This window comes from Parasteatoda tepidariorum, chromosome 7, assembly GCF_043381705.1.
Source record: "Parasteatoda tepidariorum isolate YZ-2023 chromosome 7, CAS_Ptep_4.0, whole genome shotgun sequence".
In the NCBI taxonomy this organism is placed as follows: Eukaryota; Metazoa; Arthropoda; class Arachnida; order Araneae; family Theridiidae; genus Parasteatoda; species Parasteatoda tepidariorum.
Genome location: NC_092210.1, coordinates 76027558 through 76040525, shown reverse-complemented (window position 1 = coordinate 76040525; position 12968 = coordinate 76027558). Strand labels below are relative to the sequence as shown.

The 12968-nt window shown below is 28.5% G+C and overlaps 2 protein-coding genes across 5 annotated transcripts in view; both read left to right on the top strand.

Annotated features, from left to right (window-relative positions):
- LOC107441786 (tyrosine-protein phosphatase 69D) overlaps positions 1-12968 on the top strand; it is a 521936-nt gene that overhangs the window by 40325 nt on the left and 468643 nt on the right. The window lies entirely within an intron of this gene.
- Positions 8792-12347, top strand: LOC122268834 (spatacsin-like). Its single transcript, XM_043039329.2, has 4 exons — positions 8792-8942; positions 9891-9998; positions 10393-10564; positions 12334-12347. The coding sequence occupies exons 1-4, from the start codon at positions 8862-8864 to the stop codon at positions 12345-12347; spliced, it is 375 nt and encodes a 124-aa protein (XP_042895263.2). The 5' UTR covers positions 8792-8861.

Below are 12968 nucleotides of genomic sequence, written 5' to 3'. Positions count from 1 at the left end.
ACATATATGTATATATATGTATATATATATATATATATATATACATATATGTATATATACGTATATGTATATATACGTATATGTATGCATATATATGCTGGTGCACGCTTGCTGAACTAAAACTACCGAAGATGACACTAAAAGTTTTTTTTCTTGAATTTCAGAATTTGCGTTTAGTTAAAGATCTTGTAATATCGAAACGAAAAAAAATAACTAAATAATGTAACTCAACTATTGCTAAATCGTCAACAATTACGTGTTTTTTACTGAGTATATGTTGAAACTAAAATTAAATAAACCAGATATAGAAAGTGTAAATACAAATAATGCAGCATAATCGTCTCAGTTTTTTTCCATGGTATTCTGCTTAGTGTCAGTAGTAATGACCATTCAGTTGAAGAGCTCCCGCTTCTCTAGCATAAATCGATTTGTAAGTAGCCACGTTTGCTCATCACAACAAAAAAAAGAAATATTTTTCCAGATATGGTAGACGTGCTTTGGCTTTGCCTGCAGGATGTTATGAGTTTTTTTTTCTTTATCTTTTGTTAGAAACAAGCAGGTATTGGTTTTTTTTTCCAGAGATGCCACCAGAAAGTTTCGTTTCATTTCTGTGAAACATTGCAGCTCAACATCTTCTGGTTTAAGATATTCTGGATTGAACCAAATATTTTAAGAAATGAGAGATGCGCAAACCACGTGGATACTCAATTTTGATAAGATAATGAATATAAATAGCAAAATACATATCGATGCTATTTTCTATTTAATACTATCCGCCTCCGGTGTCCAAGCTGGAATATTTTTTTTTAAGTAAATAGAATTTCAAATACTTTGAGATTTAAAATAATAGTAAAAAATAAAGATCATATGTAGGTATAAAATCAGATTTCTCGAATGAAATTGAGTTTAATTTTTTCCTCTTACATTTTTCAAATTTGAGAATAATGTGTATCTTAGTGAATTTGTTATTAAAATGTTCAGTACAACGTATGCTAAAATTTTAAATAAAAAATAAATGTGCTTATTGGCACAGTAGCATTTTTGATGGATAAAATAACAAATTAGCGACTCTAATAAAAATCAAACTGTGCCGTTATTCACTATTATTACTTATCTTTGTTAGAAGTAGGAACAATCTATTACAAGCTAATGCCATGCCTTTTATTTGTAAGGGTGTTTTTCGCCAAAATATACAAACTTTATTTTTAAAATTTTAACTTTTTGTTACTAGAAAAATGCACAGATGTTCCAAAACAGTAAATAATATATTTTAAAGCGAAATGAAATTTTAAAAAAAATATTTCTCTTAATGGCACTGTTGAATAACTGAAAGACAGTATAAGCAAGTAATGAGTTTTTCTTTTAAGCATTTAAAATTGGTCTTTTCTTTCATGGCACATTTAATTGGTAATAAAAATGTACTTAAGATTAACAATCATTTTCATCTTTTTTAAGCCAAGGCGAAACAGAACTTGTCACAAATTTTTCTTCTCTTAATATTTGAGACTACTTAATACTGGACTACAACAGGATTTGAAACTTAACTGATGTAACCTTTATATGAGTACGCAAACTTATATTTTATGTACGTTTAATGCTACTAGACATTGCTGGTGTTCAAACTTTCGTTATTAAAAATTTGACTTCGTGTTTTTAAAAATTTAATGATATTTTCATTTAAAGGATAACAATGAGCAGTTAAAGAGTAAAAACTAGTGATTAAAAAAAGACATTGAAAAATTATTATTATTATTAATACTTGGCAACAAAAATTTTAGCATAAGAGTTTATTGAATTTAAGAGCTTTCAAACTGAAATGCTGTTTGGCCTAATAAGAATAAGCATATTTATATTTAAAATTACCTACAGCGGTAAAACACGGTTATTTCTTTAATGTTTTATAACTTATGTTAGCCTACGTATTTCTTTCTAACACGCCTATTTACTGCAGCATTTAAACTATTAGCATAGCTAACTTTAATTAGGAATTTCATTTATTATCGAGATTTTGCATTCATCAAATGTTTTTGAAACATTTTGTAATGAAGCTGTTTTTGTGACAGGGCAATGCTATAAAAAAAAATCGAAAAACATGTTTTGTGTATTACATGCAAACAATTCAGCTTAGAGGGACAGGAAATATCGCAAAATGATCCGAAAAGTATTAGCAATCCAACGCCAGGCCAATCGCTGAAGGCGTTTAAAAAAATATTTGCAACTATGTAACAATGGCTTTTAACTATAATCTTTCGTACTTTCGATATTGCGTCCGCAGTAAGTGAAGCCAGAAAGTGGTAGAATTTTCTACAAACCATTCAAAGAAAATTAGACAATTGTGAAAGAAAAATTTTTCAAATTTGTCTTCCGTTCTCGAGTTATTAAGCGAACATACATAAAGAAAGACTTTCACGTTTATATATGCATATTTTTATTTTATTTTTTAACTGTTGTTGAACAGCTGACCCAATTTTGAGTGTACGACTAACAATGTTCAACTCCGTAGACTTGCAATTTAGAACCCATTCCATAAGACAAAAGAACTCCAGGATCAGTATCCCCAGAGGTATAATTTGTTATAGGAACATGGAGAGGTTTGTGATTGACAGATTTAACGTGCATCAGTCACCATTCACTAAACGGGGAGTTTTCGACCTACGGGGATCAAACCCACGACCTCTTGGACATGAGCCCAGTGCCCTACCAACCAAGCCATCTCGGCCTTCTAATGACTCAATTTAAATTTTTGAACAATTTTTAGGATTGTTTAGAAGTAAATTTGTAATTTTGAAACCATTCCAGAAGACAAGAGAACTACTGGATAAACATTTGGGCGAAATTCGCTTACGTAGGGGACTTTTTGATGCTCGCATTTGCGTTACATGTGGAAGAAAATTATGAAAACCTCCCATGATTTGTATATATATANATATTAAATAAAAGTTAGAAAACTGAGCTAGTAAATTTATATAAATACGTTAAGTAATTTTATAAATTTTTTTATTCATTCTAATAAAAACATTTGCGTAAAATTTTAATTTTTAATTGCATGAGATTCATGAACGTAGTAATGTCAAATATTTTAAACTTTTTTGCGGCACTGAAAAAAAAAATTGTGAAAATCATATTGAATATACGTTACAGAAAAAAATTAAACATCGCTAAGAAAGAAAATCTAAATTTTTATTCGTAATCAAATTTTTTAAACCTAAATTCTCAGTCATTACATAAGACAGGCAGAAAATGTGAATCATATTTTTAATCAATTTTAACTTACTTAAATAAAAAGCCATATACAAAACTAACCAAATTATTAAAACATAATCTCGAAAAGAAAGTAATACTAATATGAAACGTAAGCTGAATAGCATCAAACAAAAACAGGCATTTCATGAGTAAAAATAAAATACTTTAACATGGTAAATGGCGAAACATTTAATGATGGTACAAAATTGTTTTAATGTCATTATCCCGCATTCAACTCCATTAACGTATCACTCATTCCATACGTATCGTCTCCGGAAGGCTATTTTAAATTACACAAATCCACATCGTCATTTCATTGCCCAACTTATTTTAACGTATTATGTTAATTTCTATTTCTGACAGAAAACGATGGCGAGCTTTACCTCGATTTATCCAGCCAAATAGAATGTGCTAGAATCCTCAGGCTTATAACGTGGCAAGCCGTAACACAGAAAGGGACTCTAGTAGACCGTATCAGCTCAATCAATACGTCGCCAATTTGCTCTCGGCTACTTCCCTAGAATATCGTCATGAGATCACAAAAGCAGAATGTAAGTCAGGGAATACACACTATTTTCCCTCTCAGTATTAGTACTATCTAGTACTGATTTTTTTTTTCTATTATTATTTCTAGTTGCCTCCAGTGAGGACTGTCAGTTTTGACACATGTTTTTCCTTCCCCATGTACTATCCCAATCATAGTGGATGTTAGGTCAACTTATGGGCTGATAGATTGGAACAATTTTTTGTTCTATTTTATTCTTTACCCAGCGCTCCCTGTGTTAAATGACGCGTTTATTTTTGGGTGTGGGAGTGAGAAAGAGGAAGAAAAAAATAAAGCACTAGAGTAGTTATATCTATGTCCTTGTAACTATAAAAAGAATAAAATAATTGGGAAAAGTGGATCGCATCATATGTCATGGATCGTTAAAAGTCAGGTTGCAGACTTTTTAGGGCAAGTGGTTTATGAATTTCGACGGCCAAAACTTGTAATCAAATAAACCACGAATTACTCAGTTATTACTTAACACAGTTCAATATAAGCTTTTACAGTGGAATTGTTTTTGATGCTGTTCTATTTACACTCTTTTACGCGTGCTGAAAAGAATATGAAAAAAAAAGTATTTTTTGAAGTTAATTTAATTATTATTTATAAGAAAAAAAATAAAATTTTTTAAAAACATTTCAGTTCTATTTCAAAAGGGAATGCTACTGTAGAACTGAGAGTACTATAAGAGAGAACTATTATAAAACTCAATTTTGGTGAAAAATAATATCTACTATATAGATACAGAGTGTCCTACGATTATTGGTACAAACTTTAAGTGAATATAGCGGAAATAGCAATAGGATTTACATAGCAGTCCATGGCTGGAAACTTCGTTGCTCGTTGCCAGGTGTTGTTGTTCACGAGATACATTGGGTGTGGTGGACCGGTTTTCTGGCCACCACAATCTCCTGATTTAAGCAGCATGAATTTCTTTCCTTGGGAAACATTGAAAAGTGTTGTGTACGCAACACCTGTGTATTCCGAAATGGACCTGGTTCTATGAATACTCTATGATATTAGATATCCAACGAAATCGTATATTTGAGCGTAAACGTATATTTGAGCTAGTTCGCCAATTCATGGCCAACGGTGGAACGCATGCATCGTTAGTAATGGTTGAATTTTTTAACACCTTTTGATACATCATCATACGTAATCTGACATCCTTGACCAATAAATATTTCAAATGATCTCAGTCTTTACGTCTTTTTGTTTCTTTTATCTTACATACTACTTTCCTAACGCGTTTCCGACCATAGTTTGCTATGCATTTCTGAATCCTGGCGAGACTTCCATTTAAAGTTTTCCCGCATAATCGGCATCATGTGGCTAGCATATTTTTTATGCAATCAGGGTCTTAGCATCATTTTTTTGAGGGCTGCACCAACTATCAATCATTTTTCAAACTAAATGCTCATTGCATACAGATAAAAAAAGGTAAACTTTGTGTTGCGTATAGGTAAAGCGTAACATCAATAAATAAAGTGAAAGCAAAAAGAATGAAATAAAAAACAGCGAATAAAGCACAAAATTGCAGCTTTTCCTCTTCCTCCTGTTTTTTTAATGTTGTTTTGCTTTATGTTGTTTGCTTTATGTTATGCTATATTATGTTGTTTTGCTTCACCCATGATAAGTTAAAATGCATTCTGACCAATGGTTCCTTTCAGAGGATTTTGAAAATCCAACTTTATTTATAATCACACTGTGTTTTTTTTTTTTTTTTTTTTTTTTTTTTTTTTTTTTTTTTTTTTTTTTTNTGTATTTTTATATATTTTTTTTAAATACACCATTTTTGAATTCAGTAGGTAATTCATGATATTTCCATAAAGTTATACATAAATATTTAAAATATATTGACTTAGAATTTTATGAAACAGAAACATCAAAACATTTAGCATTTTCCCTCCAACATTCTTTTTTTTCTTTTTTCTTGTCCATATTTTAAATTACTTGAATTTTAATAAAATTACAATTCCTCATTCTTAGCGATTTATTACTTTTAAATATATTATTATTTAAATGTATGCAGTCCATAATATCGTGATACCAAAAACTTTTTTCATTAGTTCTCGGCCCATTTCAAAATTAAAAAAAGAAATATGTATACTCCCTTCAAAAACTTTTACAAAACTATCGAACTCTATCTGGCAGTTGGAATACATAAATTTTACATTTTTATCTTTTTGAAGAAAACTTTTCCTTATTCAGCAGAGAATGATTTCTGAAAACCCGTTCGTAACCTCAGCACATTTTTTTTTCTCTTAGTTTAGCTCCTACACAGCCCAGATCATGCAATTTACATACAAATAAAATATAAAAAAAGCTCCCTTTGATGCCAAGGCGACGAATCAGCAGTTTTCTTCTACTTTCTATGGCGTGTGGCAGGAAGCGAATGCGTATTGTGCTTCTTTAATAGAGTTTGTTAAAAACTTTTTACTTGTATATTCATCTCCTGCTGCGAGTGAGACTTTGCTTAACGCAAAATGTACCGATCAAGTAACTATAAATGTAATATCTGAAAGAAAATATTTCCAAATTATTATCATTTATCTTTAATGATAGCTAATTCCCTGTTTTACTCATGGGATGAATTAGGCAAATAATAAATTCATCGGTATTGATCAAGCAACGAAATATTACATAAAACTGAAAGACATTTACCAGCACAATTACGCTGCAAATTTTTTTTTTCTAAAATTACATTAAAATAACCAATAGTAGTCTGTAAATTCGATTGACCGTAAAGTTTACGGTTAAAAAATTTTTTTTAACTTTACTGAGTTAAATAACTGTTATGGCTAAAAAACCGTGATTGCAAAACTATAGGGTGTCGTAACTATTTAAAACTAGCTTACCTACACAACTGAGGAAATACAATTTGATTGGAGATCTTAGTTAGTTTATGGTTGGCTTTTCGGTTAGATAATGGACATTGGAGTTAAGTTGTGGTTAAATTGCGTTTTATTAAATGAATCGCCGAATGTGGTTTAATTGGTTTATTTGGTCGTATCATCGATCTTCAGAGATGGGAAATAATAGATTTTTTGTGTTAAACACCTCTGTGGGGCCATCTAAGCTTGAACGGGAATTTCGCATTTCAATTTTCTGAGATCACCTATTGAAAAATGCAGGACATTGAACATTCTTCATGTGTTGAAGGAGTAGAAGTGGTGTTGTTAACTTTGGGATTTAAACACCTGTTCAGTCAGTCATGAGAATGACAGATAAGTCCTTCCCGGCTAAAGTACTGCCAAATGGTTTCAATAGGTTAGCTTAGTTGATACGAATAACATTTTGGTTGTTTAACCGCATTAAAGTAAAAAGAGTTAATAAAGGATTTTTCTCACAGTTTATTGTTTAAATAATTTCTTTGTATGGTTGTTGTCTGGTTTGGTTGAATATGGTAAAATTACGCTTAAGCAATTTGTTATATAACCATTTTTACGGATAAGTTTCTAACAGTGTAATAAAGATAAAATAATTCCATTTTTTTTATTATTGCACTGCATGGTGGTTTAACGTTGTACGATTTAGCTAAACACGTTTTAATAATAAAAAAACTATTTTGAAAAAGACGAAGAAAGAAGATTTAACGAAGCAAATCAAAATTAAAATATAAAAAAGGAACTAAAAGAGTAAAAAAGCAGAATACTGATTTTCAACTGCATTGTCTCTATTATAAATCAAAATTATAGATTTCAAACTGATGTATTCACCAATAAATAAGTTCAAAATTATTGATAATATACGATTCAATTAATTTTAATTCAACACAGGGCACCTATACAGTTGTTCCCTTTGTGTTTTTAACAATGCTCTCAATACGCTACATAAAACCTATTACATTACACACCAAATTTATTCCTAACCTAACAAATAGCAGAAAGAAAAAGCAAAATCAAATAAACAAATCTAAAAAAGAAAATAGAACAGAGAAAAATGGTAAAATAACGCTTCAGTCGAAGCAGTTTTAAAATTAACGGATAAAATAATTTAGAATACTCGATTCAATTCAAGATTTTAATTAAAAAATATAAATTGGTGGATATAGATAGCATACTTAAAAAATACAGAAATAAATAGAAAAAGATCTATTTTTAATTTACACACTTGAAATTATTTTCCATTATCAGTTTTGTGTAGTTTTCTTAATCGTAACAACAATGCAATGATTAAACTTTAATAAGAAGAAATGTGACAATTGATGTTGCTATCGTTTTTTTTAAATCTCATATTTAAAAAGAAAAACACTTAAGTATTCCAGTAATGACTTTTTTTTAATTATATTCGAGGATCAATATTTTTCTTAAACTAGAATTAATAGAAAATATATTTCTTTTGTGAGATAAAAACAGTTGAAAATTAAAGCGAAATGAAACAAAGTTCTTGACAGATAATGTTTAAATGGAACATAAAGCTTAATTCGGTAAGTAAGTAAATAAAAAGAAAGATTTAAAATTTTAATTAGATTATTTGAATCAAGTAATTTTTTTCTGTAAGGACATGAATCATTACATTTGTATAGGACTTTTTTTTTAAAAAAAATACTTCATTTGTTTTCATTTATCTTTCAAACGTTAATATTATTTATGAAGGTCCGTAATTAATTCAATTATTCAGTATATATATATATATATATATCTCATATTCTTTTGTGAAAATGCTTCATGACTTCTCAACATTGGCATTTTAAAAAATACACAAATTATTGAATTTCTAAAAATGAGAGTTTTTCATTCAAAAAAGTAAGCCATGTTTTTGTTAAAAATGTGAAAGCCTAGATAAGCCAATTGTAAGAAAATAAATACATTTACCAAAATTCACATTTGTAAAACTTATTTCAACTTTAAAATTAATCTTATTCATAAATTTATTGCTTTCATCATTAATTTGTTTTCTTTAAACTAAGGTTACTTAGAAACTATTTTCTAAAAAGTTGGAGTTTTAAAATATGTTCATTTTAATATTTTGTGCCTATTTATTTTATATTTTGTTTATTTTTCTAGATTTCACAGTTTTGGTAGATCTTTGTATTTGTGCTCACGAATGCTTTACAGCAGCATGCAATATGGATGGAATATCTCAAATTCTTCATAATGCACAAACTTTAGTAACTTTGCTTGAAGAGGCTGAAAAATTTTCCACAATGGTAGCCAAATCTATTTTGTTTTATAATCACTGAATTTTTTTCTGTTATCAATAAAATTAAGAACTTTTTCTTATTATATGTAAATATCAAGGCCTACTTATATTATAAAACATACTCAATCAACAAGTATTTAATGTCTATACACTTGTTTTTTTTATTACTCTTGTTGAACAGTCCACCCAAGTGTGAGTTTATGACTTTCAACTCCATAGCCTTGTAATTTTGAGCACAACTCAAAAAATTGAAGAGTTGTAGCCTACATGATTCTCTGTCTTACAATGGACTGTTCCAGAGATAATTTATTCTCTGTAAGCATATTTCAATTAATATCATAATGCAAGTAGTGATAAAATGTCAGCTGGGTTTTTTTCTTCCTGGATTCATTTCAACTTATAATATTTTAGTTTAGAAAAGCAATTATTAAACTTTTAATACAAGAATCAGCAAACTAAAATATTTTGATGAAAAGTAAGGGAATTTGCTGCATTAAATTTGTTGATAAAAAAAATTATGTGCTGCTTATTCTCTGCTCTAGTGGTATTCTTTTATTCAAACATAATGCCTTATTTCATTTTACAAAAATGTATTGAACTTGTATTAAGCATAGTAAACAAATGATTTAATTTTTTATTACAAATTTATCATTTACGGTAGATTTTTAGAGTTACTACTCTGCAGAGAGAACAAGGAAAACCTGCAAAATAATTTAAAATTCATCGAATATAAAAGGAAAATGCAGGGAATTTTGAATTTTTCCTTACAATCTGAACATGCTTCATATTTACTAAATTATTTTTATTACATTATTGATTTAAAATTATGTCTCTTTGTTAAGTTGTGAAATAAGAGAAATATATCTTTGTTTCATAGAAAAAATTTATTATGGATTTTTAATTATGTCATTGTGTAAATTTTTGGAATGACAAAAATGTATTTTTGTACTTTTAGGTTCATTTATTGACAGGCTTAGACAGATACAGTGAAATGATGTATGTTTTTGACATTTTGAAATCACATGATAAATTCAGTATTCTTTTCGAAAAGAAAATGGACAATGTAAGTTTTTTTTTATTATTCTAATTATGCATATTCAAAAAGATACAGTTTTCAAAATGAAATCTGCGCAAAATTAATATTAATAAATCAAATTAAATTTAAATAAATTAAGTCTCAGATGCATAGATATTTTAATTTAAGACAATAATTTTCTTGTCGTATGATCGTGAAATTAATTCTATTTTTTAAACAAATGGATGTCTGCAAGTGACGTCATCATGAGTAAATTGTGGCATTTGTTGATTCAGAAGCCAATCAAGTTCGGCACACACGCATGACGTTGCTTACAGGTATCCAAATAAATCTGATTTAAATTACATGGTTAGGCATAATCACTTCACTTCTTCTCAAGTTGCAAATACCCAATTGTTGTTTTGTTATTTTGTATTTTTAGATGCCAAATCTTAGACTAGCATTACTAGATTACTTGAAGAAATATCCACCATCTGAGAATGACAACTATTTTTATACACTTGCCAACAGATTTGGCATGCATCGTGAGAAGGCTGAAATTCTTGAAATGTCAGTGCAGAAACTCTTATCACAATTGTGTAAAAAAAATAGTGGTAAGTTATTATTTTTATATGTAGCTTCAAATATGTATCACTAGATCTTTCAATTCTAATCAATTATAATTATTTGGTTAATTTATACATTTGATATTTTTTTTTTACCAGGAGCACTTTTTAATTAAATCTTCTTAGTTCAGTAGAATGTATATTCTACTGGCAGCAAGTGATATTGGAAACTTTTATTTTATTTTAACATTAAGTTTCTAGAGATTGTAAAAAATCTTTCCCATAAGTATTTATGAATTGTTTTTAAAGAAAAAGAAATTTTAACGTTTCATGATGTTTTGGTTTNGCCCATAGAAGGTTCTGTGAGAGATAAAAAATAATTTAATATGTAGAAAAATCGATATTTTATTACTTCAATGCAGACTATTAGTTATTGTTATTGTCTCATACTCCAATTAATTTATAATTAATTGGTTAATTAATGAGGTTTCTAATTAATAAATCAATTAGCAAATTAATTAATTAATTTTTAATTAAATATTAATAAGTTATTAATTAATTGATTGATTTGCAATTACATACTCCAATTAATTTGGAAAATTTTTGGAAAAAAAAGCAAAAAAATTTGATGTCAATTTTTTTAAAATTAACCTAATAGGTTTTTCTGAAAAACTACTGATATATAAAATTTTCAAAATCAATTTTGAGAATAAATATGCATTACATAGTACGTGAAAGTAAGTACCACAAAATTAATTGGAGTATGAGATAATGACAATAATTAATTGTCTGCATTGAAGTAATAAAATACCGATTTTTCTATATATTGAATTATTTTTTATCTCTCACAGGACCTTCTATGGGCCGAAACGAATGTTACCTACTAAAATTATTCCTCATAAGGCATACAGCCCACTAGTTTATTTTAAAATTGGCGAGTCACACTTCCCTAGTTTCCCTTGTCAGTTATGAAATTTAGAAGCAGGCTTCCAGTTCCTATATACCTGATATTTCTCAGATGAACTTGATATTTTTGAATTGATGATACTCAAGCTGGGAGTGATGGATTAAAAAAGAATTTATGGTATATTTATGCATGTAACTTAAAGAGTTTTTTAAAAGCTTTTTAAGCTATTTATAATCTGTAAAGCTTCAGGCTAACGCATCTTAGAGATTTTGCTTCAATTTTAGTGTAAATGAATTGCGCTTGCCTATATTCTGGTATATTCTCTCAAGAAGCGAGAAGTTTATTTACAAAAAATTCAATAATTTCCTACTCCCAACCAATAGTTCACACCTTTTGCATTATATTAAAAATTGATATAATTTTCGCCGATACATGAATTTAATTTCTTTTTCTGGTTCTTTTATTGTAAAATTTCTACTGAAATTGATCATTGTCGTTAACCTTTAATCTCGTTTTGTGAAATTTATAAATACTGAAAATAATCATTTTTATGTGTATTTTGTAAAATACAATAAGAACTTAAATTTCAATTTCACTTACGAATTTTTGAATTTATCTTAAATCATTTAAATTATTTTTGGAAACAAAAATGTTAAGATGGCATACGTCTTTATCATTAGGGAAATAAATTGAGCAAAAGCCAAAATAATAAAAGCAAATTTTTCATCCATCCGATTCAAATATAACTTAAATTGGGTAAAACGTTATTTGAATGCCTGTTGCGATAAAATAAATGCAACATAAATTGGTATCCAACAGAAAATTTCATATTTTATTTCGTTTACTGATCCTAGATTCTGTTTCTTTTTCATTTCGCTATGGATGTAAAAATGTTTCTTTTTCTTTACAGGAGCTCTCATGTAATTTGCATATAGATAAAAATTCTCTTCTTATTTTTCTATAGTTGGTGCCTTACTGCTGATTTTATTCCATGCAAAGAAATGGCGTATATTTTAGGTGCTGTTTGTTTCAAGAAAATGTCAGAAATAATTTCTTTCTCACTGTCTAAGAGATGCAGAGCTATGTTATGTCTGCACGTGAAGAAAATGTAGAACGCCTTTAAAATGCAAGCTTTAAGATTTTCAGATTTAATTTTTTTCGCAAAAACGGAAAAAGGTAAACTTGACAGTTTACACAATGAACAAGAGAATATGGTGTCAAAAGTTGGGTAAAGAAAAATGCATATTGAAAAACAAGAAGAAATACATGTCGCCCCACATTTTAATGCTAGTCTTGAGAAAATATTTTTGCTTATTTTATCAAAAAAAATAAGCAAATTTTGAAAAGATAAATAAGCTGTAGTCTTCTTTTTATTTCAACAAAAAATTCCAATGGTAAGAAGATTTATTGCTCAATCGTTGATTTGTGATACAAAATACTGACTTTATGCAAGTAAACATCCATTTAAAGAAATCGAATGATCATCTTGGTGTAGTGGCATTTCTTATGACATGCCCTGGGTTCCTTAGTTTCTTTGGTCTGAAA